At 48.0% G+C, this 21944-nt stretch overlaps 1 protein-coding gene and 1 long non-coding RNA gene across 2 annotated transcripts; both read left to right on the forward strand.

Annotated features, from left to right (window-relative positions):
* The first annotated feature begins 4748 nt into the window (after positions 1 to 4748).
* Positions 4749 to 13002, forward strand: LOC133363378 (Golgi-associated RAB2 interactor protein 3-like). Its single transcript, XM_061582773.1, has 6 exons — positions 4749 to 5038; positions 5640 to 6091; positions 9363 to 9520; positions 11268 to 11437; positions 11537 to 11804; positions 12373 to 13002. Exons 2-6 carry the CDS (start codon positions 5659 to 5661, stop codon positions 13000 to 13002), a joined length of 1659 nt encoding a protein of 552 aa, XP_061438757.1. The 5' UTR covers positions 4749 to 5038; positions 5640 to 5658.
* On the forward strand, positions 12839 to 15319 carry LOC133363240 (uncharacterized). The gene is made up of 3 exons (XR_009757633.1): positions 12839 to 12923; positions 14899 to 14942; positions 15058 to 15319. It is a non-coding gene; the product is annotated as an uncharacterized LOC133363240 (long non-coding RNA).
* The last annotated feature ends 6625 nt before the right edge of the window (positions 15320 to 21944 follow it).

A 21944-nucleotide genomic window follows, 5' to 3' on the forward strand; every position in this document is an offset into this window, starting at 1 on the left:
TGCCATCCATCCCCAAAGTTTCAGGCTCCTGCCCAACCAGGAACCTGGGGAGATCTCCTCAGAGGAACATGTCTGGGAGCCTATGGTGAACCCAAGCCAAACTGGGGACCTGGAAGAACTTCCTTTAGCAGGGGTGGGGAACCTTTTTCAGTTCGAGGGCCACATCCTCTCATGGTCAACCTTTCCTGGGGTTGCATACTAGTGGTGGATACGACAAAAGTGAGTGTGCTCAGATTAGGGATGGGAGAGAAATTAGATTCAGTTTGCATTTCAAGCTGAATCTATCAAATTCACACTTTCTGGAACAATAAGAGAACCAAAACACAGACATCCTTCAAAATTCACACTTATTCAAATTTTGCAATGTAGTTCACCAATGAAACAATGTTGCACTTTTTCTTTTAAAATAAGAAAAATCTCTGTTCAAAATCAATCATGGAAAACGCAACATAAACATCCGATCTGCAACAAAAGAGAATAAGCAAATTAATGGAAAATTTGGTACCAAATCCCAATTGGGCGGAATTCTAGCACATTCCTAGTGTGTACATGCACATACAAATGAATACCCAAAGCTTGAGTTCCAAGTATCTTCCACATTAAGACAGGGCTAAGGGAACCTTGGCGAGAGCCAGTGTGGCATAGTGGTTAAGGTGTTGGACTACGACCTGGGAGACCAGGGTTTGAATCCCCACATAGCCATGAAGCTCACTGGGTAACCTTGGGCCATTCACTGCATCTCAGCCTCATGAAAACTCTATTCATAGGGTTGCCATAAGTCGGAATCGACTTGAAGGCAGTACATACATACATAAGGGAACCTTAGGCCCAGGGACCAAATGGAGTCCTCCGGCCGTCTCTATCTGGTTCTCGGGACTATCCCAAGGCCACGCCCTCTCCCCAGGTCATATCTCTGATTGGTCCTGCTTTGCACCCAACGTGAGTGCTTTTGCTTTGGCTGGACAGAGGATATAGAGGGCTGTATGAGTAAACGTTTGTTGCTCCACGCACTTTGCAACAGATGAGGAATAGAAATTTTGGGTCTGTGTACAAATAGATCTGGAGGGAACTTAGCAGTTGGAGCCATTTGAACTTGATTTGGTTAGGGAAAATAGCTGCTATTAAGATGTCTATTCTCCCAAAATTCCTTTCCTGTATCTGTTTCAAACCTTGCCTGTACATATTCCCAAGGAAAACTTATCCAAATGGCAACATTCACAAAATGTTTACAAAAATGCATATGTTAGAGGAAAGTGTGAATAAAATGAAAGCAGGATTAGCTGAGCTTCAAGCTCCTTCAAGAAATCCCTCCCGCCAGTTCTAAAGTGAGGGAGTCTACCACCTGCTTCCAGCCATGGATTCGATTGGCCCATTGTTGTCCCATGAAGAAAAAATGGATTGAATGCTTCCTTTCCGCGAGTCCTTGTCTAATGCGTAACTATCATCTATTTATGAGCTCTGTGCAATAGTAACAATTCTGGTCCTGTTCCATGTGGGATGCATCATCTTCTCCCCCAAAGACCATTTCTCTATATCCATCTGGATTATAAACAACCAAATAATGCATTTGAATCCCTGTGGGTGACCTTGGCCTATGCCATTTGGGAACGGCACTTTTTACAGTCAGAACACATTTTAAAAGATGATGGAACCGTGACAAGAATTAGAAACATCCTTGATGGAAGAGGCTTCAGTTCTCCATGATGTACAGATGGGGGAGAAATGTGATTCAGTTTGCATTTAAAGGCGAACCTACCAAATTCACACTTTCTGAAATAATACACCAGCCAAAACAGAGCCATCCTTCACAATTTACACACCTTCAAATTTTGCAATGCAGTTCTCCAACCAAGTAATGTGCATAAAATGCATATTGTATTGTGCATAAAATGCAGATAGTCGTGAAAATAACATGCAAAAATGCATTATATTAGGGAAAATTGCTTTGCAGAATTCTGTAAGGGAAAACCGCATACAAAAATGTGTTTTTAGTAGAAATTCACACTAAAATGCTAAAGAATTTTCATGAGGATTTTTTAAATCGCTACTTACTGCAGAAATCTGGAGAACTGAATTTAAGATTGGAAAAAGGAGAAATGGAGAGAATCAAAACTGACCGTTCCATCCATGCAAGCTTAAGAAGGAAGCTCTACATTCACATACTGTGTATTTCTGTGTATCAATTTGCTGGGGCCATAGAACACCGGACGTTGTCTTATACTGACTCAGCCTATTGGTCCATCTAGCTCAGTGTAGGCTGTAGTGCAAGAGCAGAGCAAGGGAAGAACATCTCCCAGCCCTACCGACTTGCTGGGGATTGAACCTGGGACTTCCTTCATGCAAAGCAGGTGCTCTACCGCAGAGCTACCGCCCTTCCCAATATTGACTATGCTTCGGGAATTGGGATGCAGTTCTAGGCTGAAATAATATGCCCAAATGCATTTTGAAAGACGCATTTTAGAGTAAACTACATGTAGAAATTCAATACGTGGCAATAAAAAATGTATGTAAATGTGCATTTTGTGATGAAATACAGATTTCAGCTTTTTGTTTTGTTTTTTTAAAAAAGACAAACTGATGCCAAAAGGCAAGGGATAAATGTTTTGAATCAGCCTGCCCCAATCTGGTGCCCTCCAGATGTTTTAGGCTACAATTCCCATCAGTCCAAGTCAGCACGGCCGGAGGGCATTAGATTGAAGAAGCCTGCTTTCAATAAATGATTGTAAGTAAATAAGGAATAAGTTAATAGATAAGTAAGTCATAATGGTTGTCAACAGCTGGGGATGGGAAGGGGCTGCATTCCAGCACTGTCCTTACCAGGGCCGGCACCAGGCATTACTGGGCCCTTGGGCACCAGCGTGCCCGGCTGCGTGGCTCCTGCCTATCCCACTTCTCTCCTGTCTCTTACTGCTGTATGTGCATGGCTGCAATCAACCAAGAGGGCAGTGGAGGCTTCTCTAAGGGACTAATGTCCCCGCCACCATTTTGGTTGATGGCACGCATGTGTGGTATGCTACGTGCACACGCATGCCTGCCATCAACCAAGATGGCGGTAGGGGCATCAGCCCCTTAAAGAAGTCTCCACCGCCATCTTGGTTGATGGCAGTCTTGGTTGATGGCATTAGCAGAGTTCAAGGACGTACTTCACCCAGGCAAAAACACTCACGTTGGGTGCAAAGCAGGACCAATCAGAGATATGACCTGGGGAGAGGGCGTGGCCTTGGGATAGTCCCGAGAACCAGATAGAGACGGCCGGAGGACTCCATTTGGTCCCTGGGCCTAAGGTTCCCTTATGTATGTATGTACTGCCTTCAAGTCGATTCCGACTTATGGCGACCCTATGAATAGAGTTTTCATGAGGCTGAGAGGCAGCTTCATGGCTATGTGGGGATTCAAACCCTGGTCTCCCAGGTCGTAGTCCAACACCTTAACCACTATGCCACACTGGCTCTCGCCAAGGTTCCCTTAGCCCTGTCTTAATGTGGAAGATACTTGGAACTCAAGCTTTGGGTATTCATTTGTATGAATTTGGCCACCTTCAAGATTCTACAGTCACAGTTTTGCAGTCTTTTGAAATAAGATTGGATGCTCTTCATTGCACTTTAGTGCTGTCCACTTAACACTACTGCACTTTGGACGACATCAATAAGTTTTCCTGATGATTAACTAATTCCTCTTAAGGAGATGTGACTGTCAACTGAAGGAACCTCAGAACACAATGCTATACATTTAAATTGGTTTGATGGACATAGCTCTCCTCTAGGAATTCTGGGTAGTGTCATCAGACTGTCAGCATTTTTTTTAAAGTGCCAATCTGGGAATGGAGAATCTGTGTCTCTTCAGATTCCATCAAGCCTGACCATCGGCCATGCTTGCTGGGGGGCTGATGGAGTCCTCTGCCACCTGGAGAGTCACAGATTCCCTATCTCTGCCACAGTCTACGCAGAACTAGTCTTGAAGTCCTTGTTTAGAACAGTTAAACTGATTTGCAACTATGCATGTAAGGCTCTGTCAATTTTGGTTCTTTCCATTTTTTCCAATATTAAATTCAGTTCTCCACACTTCTGAAACAATTTGCAATTTTTTAAAAAAATCCCATAAAAATTCTTCAGCATTTTAGTGCAAATTCCCCCCAATAAACACAATTGTTTATGCAGTTTTGATTGATGTAAACATTTTTGCAAGCAATTTCTCCTAATATAATGTACTTTTGTTATTTTCACAAATACATTCATCTTATGCACACTTTCCCCTAATAGATGCATTTTTGTAAACATTGGTTGGAGAACTACATTGTAAAATTGGGAGAACTGCAAATTTTGAAAGATGGCTGTGATTCAGTTCTTATATTATTTCAGGATCCGCAAATTTGATAGACTTGGCTTTAAATGTGAACTGAATCAAATTTTCCCCCATTCCTATTTGCAACTGGTTTAAATTTGTAGTATATGTATCTGGCTGGTTGCTGTACACATATTATAACACATACACACACGTACATAAAACACCAGCTTTCATTGCTCTGTTACACTATTGATTCAGGTCCCTAGTGAATTCAATTGGCCAGAGGCTACTAAGGGTTAATATGCTGCCACAGAGTTGAAATAGGAGCTAGTGGGAAGTCTTTTGCGCATGTATGTGTGGTATGCCAATGGTCATGTGACAGCTCTGCTTTCCTCTCTCGCTCTCTCGACACAGCAAAACCGCCGGCTTTTACCCACAGAAATTCCAATCAAGGTATTTTCCAGAGCAGGAGAGTTGGAACCAGGCCAGCAAGCAGGAACAGGGTGACAGCCAAGATTCTTGAGTGTCCTGAGCTTGGAATACAGTTTGGAGAGGAGGAACACATGGTTTCATGGTTGGACCCTGACCTGAGAGACCAGGGCTCGAATCCCCACCCAGCTGTTAAGCTCACTGGGTGACCTTGGGCCAGTCACTGCCTCACACTGCCTTAAATAACCTTCCTCACAGGGTTGTTGTGAGGATAAAAATGGAGAGGGGGAACTATGTATGCCTCCTTGAGCTCCTTGGAGGAAAGGTGAGAAATAAATAAATAAATAAATAAATAAATAAATAAATAAATGTGAAGAATTAAAGATTGTATAGTGTGGATCTGCCCCCATTCATTGTAACCTATAGATATTGTCTTTAGATTGTGCGCAGAGTACACCACTGAGAGTTTTTAAAAAACATTAAGCATTTTACAAATGCTTTTAAATAAACAAACGGAGGGTTGGGAGCTTCAGGTCTGGAAGCTGAAAGTGGTCTGATTCTGGCCCTCGGAATTCTCTCCAGGCCACACCCCTTACCAGCCCAGCTTTGCACCAAGCGTTTTTGCCCTGGCCGGGATGTGCCTTTGAACTCTGATTAATGCCTCTTGTCTGCCAAGAAGGATAGAGACAGGTCTGTGAGTGTGTGTAGAAACTGGTGCACATATGACATTTAGATTTGTTGCTCCACTGGCTTTTATCTCCCCCACCCACTCACCCACCCACCCCAGAGTTTGGAAGGTTGTCCAGAAGGGAATGTAGCCCTTGGGCTGAAAAAGGTTCCCCATCAATGACAGTAACTGTCAAAAGTGAATTATGGGAACTGAGAGAATAGGAATCCTGATTTACCTCTTCACTCTCCTCTTCTAGTTCCTGAAACCGGTCCAGTATGGACACTGGACATTATCTGCAGAGGATCGGGTACCGGGGCCCCACCCAGCCTTCCCTGGAGACCTTGTGCCATCTCCACCCTTGCCACCTCCTCTCTGTGCCCTTTGAGAGCCTCGGCATCCATTGCAAGGAGCTCATTGTCCTGGACTTGCCCCTTCTCTACGACAAGATCATCCGGCGCCATCGGGGAGGCTTCTGTTTCGAGCTGAACGGCCTTTTCCTGTGGCTACTGCAGGTGTTAGGATTTGATGCCAAAGCTGTGGCTGGGCGTGTCCGGAACCGTTTCACGGGGCGTTATGGTCCCCCGTTGGACCACATGGTGATTTTGGTGCAGCTGGATGGGCAACGGCTGCTCTGCGACGTTGGCTTTGGTGAAGGTTTTATGGAGCCGTTAGAATTGAAGCTCGCAACGGAGCAAGTCCAGGAAGGGGGTATTTTTTGGCTGGACCTGACAGGGGAAATCTGGGTGCTGGAGCGCCGGGAAATCTCTGGGAGGGAGGGGAGACCCTTATATCAATTCACCCTAGAGGAGAAGAAACTGGACGATTTCACCAGCGTGTGCCTCTACCACCAGACTTCACCCAGTTCCATCTTCACGTGCAAATCTTTCTGCTCCCTGCACAAAGAAAATGGCGGGCGCCTCACTTACATGGGTTGGCGTCTCATTTCCACAATGGGAGAGAAGCGTACAGAGACTGCCCTGCAGACCTCTGAGATCCCAGCAGTACTCCACGAGAAATTCGGGATCAAACTGGGCGGGGACTTTGAGCCAAAGGATGAAGAAATTCTGCCACCTCTTGAGGAAGAGTAACGTGGGATGAGTGAAACTACTCCCCAGATTTGATAGTTTAGAAGCTGATTCATGTATAACTTCTCAGGATGCAGCTCCTAGCCATTAGCTGAACTGCTGTGATGTCATGGAACTATTACAAATATTCTAACCTCTGAAGGGAAGGGAAGTACTTCAGGCGGTCCAGTCCTGCACCAGTCGGATGGGCTAGAGACTGCTTTGGCTGCTCATACAGCCTAACAAGTATGGCCAATGGCCAGGGATGATGAGAGTTGTAGTTCAGCAACATCTGGAGGGCCTGCTTTAAACAGATGAACCTGTCTCATAACAAATCAAACTATTGCTGCATCTAGCCCAGTATAATTATTCCTGTCTTTCCCAACCAGGTGCTCACCAGATGTTTTGGACTGGGGCTGTCGTCCAAAACATCTGGAAGGTACCAAGGTAAGGAAGGGTGGTCTGGCAGTGGCTCTTTGGGATCTCAGACAGTCGACTGTTTTTTAAAAAGGTATTGGCCCTAGGAGAGTGCATGAAAGAGATGGGCTCAGCTTCCGGTAGCAAAGCATCGTGGATTCAGCTAAATCCATGCTGAATGCACAGAATAAAAAATTCCCCCTGCAATTAATTAATGGAACTAACAAAAAAGGCCATGGGACTTGAAATTCTTGATGGGCACCTGCAACAGAGGTTGTAAAAAAATGGTAAATAGTGGTTTTGAAAGCCAGCAGGTGTGTACAATACTACCTGGCTTTCTTCAAAAATATGCTCCATGGCTGACAGAAGCAAACGGTACTCAACTGAAAGCCACATCAACATCTCTTTCAACTCTTAACTGAACAGAGCACTCCTAGGGTAGAAACACACTCAGTGGTTTCAGCATGTCTCCATTTTTCTCTCTTCTGAAACTAGGGCCACACAACGCTAGACAAACCCTGCCTCTTTCCCTGTAAAATCTGGTGGGAGCAGCTTGAATGCATTTTTTTTAAAAAATTCAGCTTGAGAGAGATTTCACAGCAGATCAACCTGTGTTCCCTCCAGCTGTGGCTAATGGAAAAGCTTTGATCTGGTGACTAGTGTGTTTACAGACCTATGCTCCAGAGATGGGGAAGCTTTGGGCCTCCAGATGTTGTTGGACTCCAACTCCCATCAGCCCAAGGCAGCACGGCCAATGGTTGGGGTTGTTCGGTCTTGTGGTCCAGCACCATCTGGAAGGCCACAGGCTAGCCCTTCCTGCTCTACTCCAACGCTTCGGGGGGGGGGTTACACTGGCAGAACAGCAGCCGTATCTTACACATGCTCAGATTGGGAGGGGGAAACACCACAGAAAATCCTACATGGCACAAAAAGAACACACACACACCAAACTTCCATGGACAATCCACCAAGGCCCACCAATCATGCAGTGCCAGTGATGATGCCCATGAAGGGAGCCATTGACTCTGGTCACTGAGGATGTGTCCCAAGGCACAAAAAGCCACAGTGCCCCCACTCCAGGAGCTCTAGTGCTGTAGGCAGCAATAACCTTGTTACTGCCAGTTTCCAGGCACTGGCTTGAATTGCCTTATGATGCCATAATGTGCAGGCATATAAGCAGCCATTTTACTGCCATTTTACAGCCTGTCAGCTGATGGGGGCCACTTGCAGAGAAGAGAGGCCTCCACGGGCACAGAGCCCCAGAGGCACAAAGGACATGGGGGGGCCCTTCCCCACCTGGAATCATGAGCCAGTATTTTGTGACCCAAGGGATGCCTTGTGCCATGTTAACCAGCAAGGCCCTATAACTCCTGAGTCTCCACTCAGTCCCACAGCCATGAACACGTACCCTGCAGGTAGGACCTAGGGTGCCCAGGTTCTTGAGAGGGGAGGAAGATAATTGAGTTCCACGGAATTCTGCCTTGATTTCAAGGGAAAGGCTTGTGAGATGGAAGGTTTTGCTCATGTTCAAGAGCTAACAGATGGCCGTGTTTGAGGACAGGAAGGAATTTCCCCTCAGATCATGTTGGCTCATTTATCTGAGAGGAGCAAGCAGGCATAGTGTTGCCTGTCACCTGCACACATGGCTTGGCTCACTTGCTTGATTTGTCCAGAGCCATTGCTCGCTTGGCAGGCGCTGTGGTCTGCAGCCAAATGCTTTTATGTTGCTGTACACCACCCAATATGTTTTGCAAGAGGGTGGTGTATAAATAAATAATGTAAATCTATTGGGAAGAACTGGCGGCCAGTTGATTTTGAGGTTGAATTATATAGCCTTTGGGTCCCTGTCATCTCTCAACTCTATGATTTTAAGTTAGTGGCCTTTAGTGAACTTTAACATATGTGGGAGGGGGTATAATGAGGCTTTATTTTTGCACCATCACTGTGTGTGATGCTTTACTGTGGGTGTGGGGACCCTTTGGCCCTCCAAATGTTGCTGAACTACAGCTCCCATCATCCCTGGACATTGGCCATGCTTGATGGCATTGATGGGAGTTATAGTTCAGCAACATCAGGAGGGCCCAAAGTTCCCCACACCGGCTTTATGAAGAAGTTCCTGCCCCAAGAGGCTTACAACCTATAATTTGCAATGGAGGCTGATAGGTCCATGTCAGTGGGGTGGTGGAATCTGTTCCGGGGTTCACTCTGAACTTTCAAGGAGCTGTCCAGGGTGCTGAATCTAAATTTGGGGTCAGGCTTCAGCACCTTGGACAGCGCTCAAAAGTTCAGACGAAAACCCAGAGCAGATTCCACTGACATGGAACCACAAGCCGCTGCTGATAATTTGACACAGGGAGTGAACTGCAAAAGGGAAGGGTCCCTGAGTCCTGCTGCAAGACAAAAGCCAGGTCCTGCAGACTGAAGGTTTTGACCCTGGACTTCCCCTGTCATTTCTCATATGAATCCTCTTTGTTAATTTTTATTTTCCGGTCTCCCAGGGACTAAGCAGAAGGGCTTGCAGAATCTCACCAAAGGTATCCGTGAGCAGCCTTTCCCTGGCTGGGCCCCAGCAACTGGCAGTCTGCAGGAGGTGTTGCGGCAGCCTGAATACTATCCATATGGAGATGCACCAATGTTCGAGGGCACCTTTGTGCAGGTGAACTGAATGCTGCCCTTGGTTGGGCAGTGTGGCTTACGGCACAGAGATTTCTGCAGCAGCGTTCCCTGTTGGAGCCTGCCCTCCCCCCACGAACGTACAAGGATGTGCACCATATTGGCCAGCGTAGATTAAAGGCAGATCCACACCACACCAATACCATGCATTTAAAGCACATCCAACACACATGATTACTGCTGTTGTTGTTGGTGGTGTTAATTAGATTTATATCTCGCCCATCCGCCCAGCAGAAGCCCATTGAAACCATGTGACTTCTTCCCTCAAAGAATCCTGGGAACTGTGGTTTCTCCCGACCGAGCTACAAATTCCCAGAAAACTTTACAAATGGCAGTTTCCATTATGCTTTGTGGCGGCAGGCAAACCATTTCGCAATTACCGCTCAGAGCCATCCTGTTCCCATGTGCCTGCTGGCTCAGTCTGCCCGCATGCCAGTTTGGGCCATTGTGTCTCCTTGTGTTTCTCTGCATGGAAGTGCTCATAAAGAGGCATGGGAGGGGGCAGATGGTTGCATCGACAACCGACTGCAGCAAAGTGCCCCAGAAGGCCCTGCTTCCGACTTCTAGTTGAAAGGCTCAGGGAGTGGGTGATGGGAAAGGCTTCTATCCAACGGTGGCTGGAGCCCATTGGGACTGTTGGGGCAGAAAGGCAGGGAGCCCCAATGGGAGGTGGAACCAGAGCCAAAGACAGTCAGAGCCAACTCATTCTAGTTGTCTCTATCCTCCTCTTCCCGGCTGAGTTCAATGAGGGGCAACACTCAGGAGACTAAGGGGGAGGAAGCTCAAAGGCAGTGCCACCCCCTGGATTGCTTGCAAGTAAGAAGGCAGGGCAAGTGAGGGCTGACTGAAGGCAGACTAAGAGTCATCGATCATAGGGAGCTGCCTTAGTCTGAGCCTAAGTAAGTTGGCATATATTGCCACAAATAGCCTGATGCAAAAATAGTCTCAAAAGGCTGTTGGTTGAAGGGGTAAAGAAATGTAAGGTTTATTACCACTGGGGAATAAAATCATTCTGACAACAGACATACATGTGGCTACTGCAGAGCCAGGAGGAAGCAAAGCCTGAGGAAAAACAAACAAGGAATCAGTAAGGGGAAAATAGGTGGCCTTTCTGTCTATCGCCCCCTACTGGCTCAGGTTACTTGTTGTTGCAAGGGTTGGTGCTTTACTGCCAACAATACTGAGGAGGTTCAGTATTGCCTACTCTGACATGCAGCAGCTTTCCAGGGTTTTAGGCAGGGGCCTCTCCCAGCCCTGTCTGGAGATGCTGGGGATTGAACCTGGGCCAGTCTGCGTGCAAACCAAATGCTCTGCCACTGAGCTATGGCCATGCTGCTGTTGGTTGGGCAGTGGCCTATATGCCTTAAAGGAGCCACTTCTGTTGCTTCCACCAAAGCCCATACAGACAGCTGTTGCCAGGCAGAACAGACAGTGTTGGACTAAACCGACCTGTGGCCTATCCTGATTATATATGTGATTATATATGAGATTCATGTGATTATATATGAGAGGGGGAAGAAACAAAGGCTTTGATGGTAGGCTGAAGAGACTCTAGGCCTGAAGAGGCGTAGGAGCCACAGTGCAAGGAACAGCAAGGAAGGTCTACTGTCAGCCAGACCCTGCATTGCCCAAATGATTTCAGATGCTGTAGCTTGTTTGGGGCTCCTATTGCCACAGCTTTTGTTCCATTCTTAGCAGACTCCCCTCCCCTCTCCTCTCCTCTCACGCAGGTAACCAAGAGGGGTGAATACGTTGGCATCCACGACCAGCCCAATGTAATCACCATGGGTGTTTTAGCCAGCAGCCCATCTCTACTACTTCCTGACCAGATGATCATGGCCCAAGTAAAGAAAGGTGTCAAAATCACAAAGGCAAAGGTGAAAGACCTGGAGATCACTCGGTGAGATTGGTGTAGTCCCCCATTCTGCCATCCCTCACTTTCCCGGGAAAACCCCACCACCTGGGAGGTTCCTAGGCTGAGTCCTTCCTTCCCTCACAGGTTGATCCCTCTACACCTGGTGAAGATTTTTGTGCATAACGTGGATGAGCGACAGCTGAAAGTAAAGTTGGCAACAGGGCAAATATATTATCTGCAACTCTGTGCCCCCAAAGGGGATGAGAACTTCCTCTTTGAGCGCTGGATTCGCCTTGCTTACATGTTGCACGAGGCCAGCGGCAGGATCAGTGCTCCAGTCAGCTTCACCTCGAAGGAATCGGGGCTTCACACGATACGGACGAGTGCTAGGTTGCGTGCTACATCTGAGAAGGTGAGTCTCATGAAGCAAAGCTACCCAAAAGCCAAGTTCCTTCTTTGTCCTTTACCATATCCGCCTGCCATCATCACGCTGCTCAGTCTTACCCTAGCCCCTCCCCCACCTTCTCAAAAAGAACCCTCAAGGTCCAAATATTTCCCTGCATTCCCTATTTTGATGAGCCCAGGGATGGGGAACTGCAAACCTCTGCAGCCTTTCGATCTGTCCTGTAGACTGTCCTCCTTGGCCTCATTCCTTCTCCTGTCTTCCACTGGCCACATGCCCACTGCTGTCCTTATTGGCTTCCAAAGCATCCCCTGCCCCTCACCTTTCCCATCTGAAAGGGGAAGGAGGGAGTGTGCTTTGTCAGGAGTTGACACCTCAAGTCACTAGCCACTCATTTCTTCTTGTTCCCAAAATGCAATTTATTTATTTAGAAGCATTGAGAACATCTGTCCTTAGATCACATCTGCATCTTATCTACACAACTTAGGGCACTTCTAGATAGGGGCTTAATATTGTAAATGATTTTTCAGTTATTTCAAACTGGTTATTGGCAACAGTTTTTTTTTTAATTTGGCAGATTTTCCCCAGAAAGGGTGAGTCTGAATTAAATAGGGAAGAAAGACAGGCTGATGTTTCAGTGGCTGCTGGACCTTCTGAAGTGGGTGCCAAGTCAATGGCAGCTGGCCCATCCAGACCAACCAGTCAGCCAGCTCAAATGACTTCTGAGAAACCTGCAGCCGCAGTTGCTCCTTCTGAGCCAGGGAGTCGGGGCCAGGAAAGTGCCGCACATTCACAGACAGCAAATGTGAAATCCCAGGAGCCTAGCAAGGCACAGAGTACCAGGCCACAGACGCCTTCAAGCCGCTCCCCAAAGAAGGGGCGCTCCACTTCTTGGAGCCCATCACGGAAGGAAAAGAAGTCTGGGCTACAAGTCCACAGGACAACAGCATCAGTAGCAGTGGGGCCTTCTCAACAAGGCTGGAAGACTGTGGGTGTGGGGCCCTCCATGGTGGTTGGCCTGATTACAAGCAGGCCCCAGAGTGGAGCACTGGGAACAGATAAAGAAAGTAAAGAACTAGCCAAGCAGATCCAGCCAAGCAGTGCTGCAGGGAAACAGGAACCCCCCAGGTATGCTGGCTGGGAGAACCAAGTGGCAGATGTTCAGGGTGAGAAGTACAGTCTCAGCAATCTGGGTTGGGCAAGATAAGAGAACCAGCTGCCTGGTGCGCTTCCTTTGAAGCCCAGCTGAACAAAGGCAAGCAGATCTGTTAGCATCTCTGGGATAAAATGCTCAAATGAGTGAAGAAGACACGAATGTCATATTCTGTGGGGTGTGAAGTGATCGACTATAACCTTGTCAACCAATAGCTCCAAATGAGATGGTGGGAGCCTAATTTATACATTGCCACAGTTTTGTGTAAATTGTTTATCTACAGTCCAGCTCCACACCACTTTGCTTGGATAGAATGAGTGCGAGGAACCTTTGGCCCTCCAGATGTTGCTAAACTACCATGGGCATTGGCCATGCTAGGTTGAGCTGATGGGAGTTGTAGCTCAGCAACATCTGGAGGGCCAAAGATTAATAATAATAATAATAATAAATAATAAATTTAATTTTTGTGTCGCCTATCTGGCCGAAGCCACTCTAGGCGACGTACACACTAAAATTCAGTAAATTACAATACAATACAGATAAAATACAGTAACATCAGTACGATCATTAATCACAGCAGCATGAAATCAGTTAGGGCGATCAATAGATAATAAAATATCCCAAAAAAGTTAGCCCTCCCCAGAATTCCTGAAGGCCTGTCCAAAAAGCCAAGTTTTTAATGCCCGGCGAAATATATCCAGGGAAGGGGCATGGCGAAGATCGAATGGGAGGGAGTTCCAGAGAGTGGGGGCCGCCACTGAAAATGCCCTCTCTCTAGTCCCTACCAACCTAGCTGTTTTCGTTGGTGGGTTGGTTGATTCCCCACATCTGGGATAGAAGAACTCATGCGGGGAAATGAAGCAATTCCTTCCCATGCCAGCACCACCCTTTCAAGGAAGCTTGTATGGAAATGAACCACATAATTTCCCCCATCCATGTCGTTCCTCCATCCGGACAGAAGGGCTGTGTGGGAGAAGCAGCTCTCATGTTGCTGGGCTGGAGAGTTAGCAGTTCCTGGGCTGAGGAACACCAACTAAAATTCTCTCACTTGGCTCCTGGCTCAGGAGGAATAGGGCTCCTCCCATAGCTGTGGTTTTGGACCTGTGCAACTCAGGTCCATCCCTAGGTATTATGGGAACTATACAGTTCTGCAAGTTTTAGCTGCAAAGTATGCATATTGCTCTCCTGAACTGCCTAGATATCAAACTAGAGTTAGTGGGCATGTTGTGCTTAGTCCTCCTGCATGTTCTTATTTTTAAAAAATGTTGCTCCCAAAGCAATAACCCCAGAGTCAGGTTAAAAAATCTTGAGTATGAAATCTCAAAAGGTGGAAAATGTAATGCATTTGGGCTTTTTAACTGTTCACCTGAGCCCTTTTCAAATGCTATTTTGTTGTTATATGCCTTCAAGTCGATTACGACTTATGGTGACCCTATGAATCAGTGACCTCCAGTGGCATCTGCTATAAACCACCCTGTTCAGATCAAACGTTATACAATGCTACATTAACGACAGGGGTGCGGAAGATGAGCTTTGTAACCTATGCATGTTCATTAGAATCTGTGAGAGAACCTCACATATGCAGCTGTCCATGTAGGAGGCCCTCTCTTCCTATGATCACAAATCCTGCGCATGCGAGGGTTCTCTAACAAAGACACATTGTGGCAGCCTACTGCCATAATGTCCCCCATGTTCATGCATTCCTGTTATGTATAACTGCTGACTCCATTAGTTAAGCATGCCATCATATTTTTTTCTAACTGCTGCATCCATGAGACCTAGAAACATACTTCTTCCATTTAAAACATTTGATTCCTGGGATTCCAGGCAGGGCCAGGAAGTGGTCTCGGGTACTATTATGAACCTTGGAATAACAATAAAAATCAATAGCTGTGTTTTTATTCTGAACTCCTTTAACAAATTAGACTAACTGAACTTGTATCTAAACAGGAGCCAGATGTCCAAGAACAAACTGAAAAAGGCTCTGAGTTCAGGTAGGAAGAAATGCCAATTAGATGGCCTATATGAATGCTTGATTCCCATATCCCCCACCACCATGCCCCTGGCTGGAAGCCATGTCGCTGGCTAATTGCTCCATTTGCTTTGCAGCTCGACAAACAAGCAGCCTTACTTTTGGAACCATCTATAGTGTCCTGTCCTCATCTATGGAGAAACTGAAACTGTCAAAAAGCAGGGAAGATTCTAAGGTACTGGGGCAGAGCAAGGGTGCGGTTTGAATGAAACATTTTGTGAGTCAGAGATGCTCTTCTGGTGCATCTGATTGTCATATGCTTCCCTGTTCCTAAAATAAGATGGCAGGTGTGAGGTCAATAGGGTGATCTTCTCTACTCACTATTCACAACTACAGCTGGTTCATAATTGCATGTACATCATTATTTATTTATTTATTTATTCAATTTATTAGTCGCCCATCTGGCTGGTTGTCCAGCCACTCTGGGCGACGTACAAGATAAAAAACAATACATTAAAACGTTAAAATTTAAAACCGTAACAGTAAAAACCTAACCCACCCCAAAAGCCTGCCTGAAGAGCCAGGTCTTCAAGGCCCGGCGGAAGCTCATCATAGAAGGGGCATGGCGGAGATCATTTGGGAGAGAGTTCCACAGGGTGGGGGCCACTATTGAAAAAGCCCTCTGTCTAATCCTCACCAGTCTAGCTGTTTTCACCGGTGGGATCGAGAGAAGGTCTTCTGAGGCTGATCTTGTTGAGCGGCATTCCTGACGATGCTGGAGGCGCTCCTTCAGATAGACTGGGCTAAAACCGTGTAGGGTTTTAAAGGTCAAAACCAACACCTTGAATTGGGCCCGGTAAACAACCGGTAGCCAGTGCAACTCCTTCCGCACTGGAGTGATGTGATCTTGCCGGCGGCTGCCTTTAATCAGACGAGCCGCCGCATTCTGTACCAGTTGCAGCTTCCGGACCGTTTTCAAGGGTAACCCCACGTACAGCGCATTACAGTAGTCTAGGCGAGAGGTGACCAGGGCATGTACCACCGGTGGGAGCAGATGGTTGGGAAGTTAGGGGCGCAGCCTCCGTATCAGATGGAGTTGATACAGCGCCGCCCGGCTCACAGCCGAGACTTGAGCCTCCATGGACAGCTGGGAGTCAAGAATGACCCCCAGGCTGCGGACCTGGTCTTTCAGGGGCAATCGTACCCCATTGAGCACCAGGTCCACATCCCCCAGCCTTCCCTTGTCTCCCACAAACAGTACCTCGGTTTTGTCAGGGTTCAGCTTCAGCTTATTCCTTCCCATCCAGCCACTCACCGACTCCAGGCACTTGGACAGGGTTTCTACAGCCAACCTCGGTGAAGATTTAAATGAGAGATAGAGCTGCGTGTCATCCGCATACTGATGACATTGCAGCCCAAATCTCCTGATGATTGCCCCCAGCGGCTTTATATAGATGTTGAACAGCATCGGGGAGAGGATGGAACCCTGTGGCAACCCACAAGTGAGAGGCCAAGGATCCAAGACCTCATCCTCCAATACCACTCTTTGGTACCTACCAGAGAGGAAGGAATGGAACCACTGCAATACAGTGCCCCCCATGCCTAACCTCTCCAGGCGGTCCAAGAGGATAACGTGGTCAACGGTATCGAAAGCTGCTGAGAGATCAAGGAGGACAAGGAAGGTGCATTCGCCCCTATCCCACGCCCTCCTCATATCATCTACCAAGGCGACCAAGGCTGTTTCAGTCCCATGTCCAGGCCTGAAGCCCGATTGAAATGGATCCAGATAATCCGCTTCCTCCAAGTGCGCTTGCAATTGCTTTGCCACCACCCGCTCAACCGCCTTGCCTAAGAATGGCAAATTTGAGACTGGGTGAAAGTTGTTCAGATCTTGGGGATCCAAGGAGGGCTTCTTTAAGATTGGTTTCATTACTGACTCCTTGAGCGCTGATGGCATTACTCCCTCTTCGAGAGATGTATTTACCACCATCCTGATCCCCTCACCCAGTCTATCTTTGCAGCTCATAATGAGCCACGATGGGCAAGGATCGAGTAAGCAAGTGGTTGGCTTTAAGGTTGAAAGCACCTTGTCCACTTCATCAGATGGAAGAAGCTGGAACCGATCCCACACCACCAGAGCACCACGGGTCACCTCTGGCTCGCTCACTGTGTCCACAGCGCACGGGATAGCACTGTTAATACAATCGATTTTCTCCGCAAAGTGTTCAGAAAAATCGTCACAGGAGGCCTTAGCATGTTCCATTGGTTCTGGAGCAACTGGACCGACCAGGCTCCAGACCACTTGGAACAGTCTCCTGGGACAGCACTCTGCAGATGCAATAGAGACACCATAAAAATCTTTTTTTGCTGCCCTTATTGTCACATGATAGGCTGCCGCAGCCACTCTAACATGTGTCCGATCATCGTCAGAGCGAGATTTCCGCCACCGGCGCTCTAGCCGTCTCACCTCACGCCTCAGAATTCGCAACCGTGGGGTGAACCATGGTGCCACCTGAGCTCTATTCAGGGGGAGAGGGCGTTTTGGAGCCACCCGGTCTAATGCCCCGGCGATTGCGGCATTCCACCCCTCCACCAGGGTCTCAGCCGAGTGGCTGTGTGCATGCTCCAGAGAGTCCCCAAGCGCATTCAGGAATCCATCAGGATCCATCAGACGCCTGGGGCGGACCATCTTAATAGTTTCTCCACCCCCACGGAGGGTTTGTGGCACTGAAAAGTCCATCCTCACCAAGTAGTGGTCTGACCATGACAAGGGGGTGATGGATGTACCTCCAATTTTCAGATCACTCTCCTCCTCTCCTGAGACAAACACAAGGTCGAGTGCATGACCGGCTACATGGGTGGGCCCCATTGTAATAAGGTGCAGCTCCCAGGAAGCCATGGTTTCCATGAAGTCCCGAGGCGCCCCAGTAAGGATGGCCTCTGAATGTACATTGAAGTCCCCCAATACCAGCAGCTTTGGGGACTGTACACGCACAGCCGAGACCACCTGCAGCACCTCGGCCAGGGAGTCTGTCGTGCAGCGGGGTTAGGGTTAGGGTTAGGGTTAGGGTTAGGGTTAGGGCTAGGGCTAGGGCGAGGGCGAGGGCGAGGGCGAGGGCGAGGGCGAGGGTTAGGGTTAGGGTTAGGGTTAGGGTTAGGTATGAAATTTTTTTTTTAGGTATGAAATTTTTTATTGAAATAAGCCATTCTACATAAATATTATAAAAATTATTACTCAGCCACTACACATGTGGCTTAATAATAACAAAACGAAATTTACATTAACATTAACCCCCACAGTACCCAACACAGGAACAGCATCCAAAATTAAGGTTGCAAGTTGCAAGATCCAAAGTCCAAAGTCCAACGTCCAACGTCCAAAGTCCAACTTCCAAAGTCCACAGTCCACAGTCCAAAGTCCACAGTCCATAGTCCAAAGTCCAAAGTCTAAAGTCCAAAGTCCAAAGTCCAAAATCCAGTCTAGGAACCGATGTTCAGTTATCCAAGATAGGTGCAAGTCTGTAATCCAATCTGTAATCCAATCTTTATTAGCCAAATCCAAGTAAAGGAACAAGAATAAGAACAAACCCAAGAACAAACCCAAGAATTTTAAAGATAAGATGTTTAAAAAATTTTTAAACAAGAATTTTAAACAAGAATTTTAAATTTTAAACCCGCCTTCTCTTGCTCTCTACCAGTAGCCTCAGAGGAGGCTAGTCTCTATTTTCCTGCCCCCTCCTGCGCCTCAAGCGCAGCAGGTGCAGGCCTACTGTTTTCCATGATTCCCCGAGATGGAGAAGTATCTGATGGTTCTGGGGGTTCTGGGGGTTCTGGGGGAGGCGTAACCGGCATCCTCGGTGCCCCTACAGTTTCTATGGTCATCTCCTCTCCAGTTATTTTAGTAACAGCATCTATCTGGGCCATCTCATTTTTATTTTCCTCTGGATTGTGTTCTTCCAGGCTGTGCTCCTCCATGCCATCCTCCTTTCCCTTATCCTTTCTCCTATCCTTCTCCTTATCCTTCTCTACCTTCTCCACCCGCTCAAGTTGATCTTCAACTGTCTGTATGCGCCAGCGGCGGTCCGCACAGTGAGCTCGGACCGCCGTTAGCTCCGCCAGACGGTCCTCAGTCGGCTGCTCAAGGTAATCTTGCTGGCATTGTTCCTCACGTTGCTTCAAGATGTCCATCTCAATGCGTTCATTAATCAAGGAGTTGCGAAGTTCCTCCATAGATACCCCTTGAAGGGAGCGTAATAAAACCCGTGCTTTCTCTTCTTCTGTCATACCCTTGGTACGTTTGCCTGGAACTTTTCTAGGGGAACTAAGCGGGGTTATTATGTTTAGTCCAGCCGCCTCTGAGACCTGCCTTTTTGTAGCTCGGCGACGACTGTTCGTCATCCCTTCATGCGTTATATCTCTGCCCATGTTCTTCCCTAGTATTCCTATGTCCAAGGATGACCTACTTCCCTCAGGCTGCTGAGCATTTCGTGCCCTCGCTATCTCGGAAGGAACTCTTTGAATACTCTCAGTGGAGCTGCCTCGCTCCACATTGTCTACATTTCCTTCTAGAACGAGAAAACGATTGCCAAGGTGCAGCTGGGGCTCTGGACGAGCTACCGGTAGTTGCCTACGATGGCCTTTTTGTACTCCTCTCACTGTCTCCCAGGGGCCCTCTTCGGCCCCTTCTTCAGTTTGACCCTCTCCCCATCTAGCTTCCCTCGGTGGGGTTAGTGTTGGTGGTGTTTGTCGCTCCCCCCTACCCGCCTCATTGATAAATGTTGTTTCTGACTCCTGGAGTTCTACCGTTTGGGCTGCCCAGGCATGCCTTACTGCTTCTTGCATGGATTCTAGGTACCTCTCTGGATCCTGCTTATTGAGCCATGCCTGCGGGCACCACCGGTATACATGGCCTTCATTGCGACACAGACTACAGGTAACCGGCCGCTGGCAGGCCACTGTGGCGTGTCCTCGTACTCCACATTTTGCACAGAGGGCCGACCGGCAGTCCCGGCGGCGATGAGCAAAGGAACCACAAAGGAAACAGGCCGGTGGTTGGCCACTGTAGCGGGTCACTCCACGATCTGGACCCATAAAGAAAAATTTTGGTAAGTGGAGGATTTGACCTCCCTCTACGTTCCGGTGGAGGGCAACCACTGCCCGAAACTCTCCAGTCCAAATCCCATATTCATCTAGACGTGGTTCTGGATCAAGGAGGACCGTGCAGTGTTTCCTCAACCAGACTCCCACATCTTCTGGGGGAATCCCAGTGGTGCGAAACGCAATGTTTACTACTTTGTTTTCGCCCCGAAAGAGAGGGATAATATCAAAATCCTCAAAACATCGAGCGTTAAGCTGACGGGCCGTCCGGCAACGATCCCAGAAAGCTTGGTAGGTACGTTCTGAGGTGAAACAAACATCAACCTCCGTAAGGCCAGGGGGAGTAATGACTGCCAGGAAATGATCTTTTTTCATCCCTAGGCGCCCAAGAAGTACTTGTTGAATCACATATTCTCTTGTTAGGCAGGCGGGGTCGGGCCCTCGATATCGTAGACGGACCACATAGCGTTCACGGGGGTCTGGGCGCTGTGGTATTTTACTATAATATTCATCTAGAAAGCGGGCATCCTCAAGGATCTCCGCCTCTAAATCAAAGCCAAAACCAAAATTTGGGCGCGATGCCATGCCACGGGTGGGGCCACCCACACCCCCCATCCTAGCTCTCGGTGCCGTTCCAGTTCCTCCACTAGCCGCAGCAGCATAAGTGCGTGCAGGTTCAGACACTCTCTGGTCGATGCCACTACTTGCCCTAATCATCGGGGATGGGCGCATCGTCTCACTCATTTCAGGTCGTCTCGCCCCCTCGCCAGACAGCAAATGTGATTCCCCAGTATTTTGCCTTATGTCACCCGCTCCAGAGGATGGTCTCCCATCATCTTTCTGCATTTCTTTCCCAACATTACCTACTGCTAGGCTTCCTCCCATATCCTGTCCCAGTCCCATTGTTTCTGTAGTCTCCCTTTCTGATAAAGGTCTTCCTATACCTGTTAACGGTTCTCCCTGCCCAGTCCCGGGGAGAGAAACAATATTCAAAGGAGTACCAATCCAAGGCTCAGTACAGTTCCCAGATGGATTTGCAGACAAAGGGGTGTTCTGTGATGGCTCTTGCTCTTGCAGTTGTGGGTGCATTTGGGATGATTTCCTGGACGGGCATCCACCGCTCGATTGCTGGGATATCTTCATAGGCGCGATGTCTGCATGCCAATCGCCAGTATTCTGTAAGGAGGGAAAGGGCAGAGCAGAGGGCAGAGCAGCAGAGGGCAAACCAGCAGAGGGCAACAGTGGTGAAATCCTAGGCTCCCCAGCCACCCCTTCTAAGAGTCCCCTATTCCCTTGTATCGGCCCCGATACTTCCACCCGCATCGTATTTATCAGTTCTTCCCTAGCTCCTCCTTCCCATTGCCCACCACCTTCTTTAAAATTAGAGGCTCGTTGTTGCAAAGGTAAATGTAAATGTAAATTTCCCGATTGTCCCTCACCCGTTTGCGGAGGCCCCTCTTTCAGAGAAGCCCCCTCGCAAGAATTCTGGGCCATTATTTCCAAGTTTGGATCTGGATCTGGAGGTACGGCCGACAGCCGTTCGATTTGAGCCGCCACGGTCTCTCGTTCTCGGTCATCTCGATCATCTGCTCCGCCGCTAGGTGTCTCCATCGCGACTCTACGTGCAGTCTTGCGCCAAAACTTAAGATGTCCCACTAGGCGCCACAGCCATTCAATATAATCCTGACGTTGTATTGTAGAGTTTGCCTGTCCTATCGACTGCCAGATAAGTGGACAACAGTTAACACTGGTTTTTGTTTCCCATTCTCTGGCTAGGTCTTGTATCATTCTCTCCATCTTTGCCGGTTCAAGCCAGGTGGGTAATGTTCGTGTGGAGGTACGTGCACGTCTCCCTACTAATAGTCTTTCCACTATACCTAAAGTCACCGTCCTGTGTAACGCCATCTCCTCCATGGTACCTGGAATG

Source organism: Rhineura floridana, chromosome 8 (genome assembly GCF_030035675.1).
Source record: "Rhineura floridana isolate rRhiFlo1 chromosome 8, rRhiFlo1.hap2, whole genome shotgun sequence".
In the NCBI taxonomy this organism is placed as follows: Eukaryota; Metazoa; Chordata; class Lepidosauria; order Squamata; family Rhineuridae; genus Rhineura; species Rhineura floridana.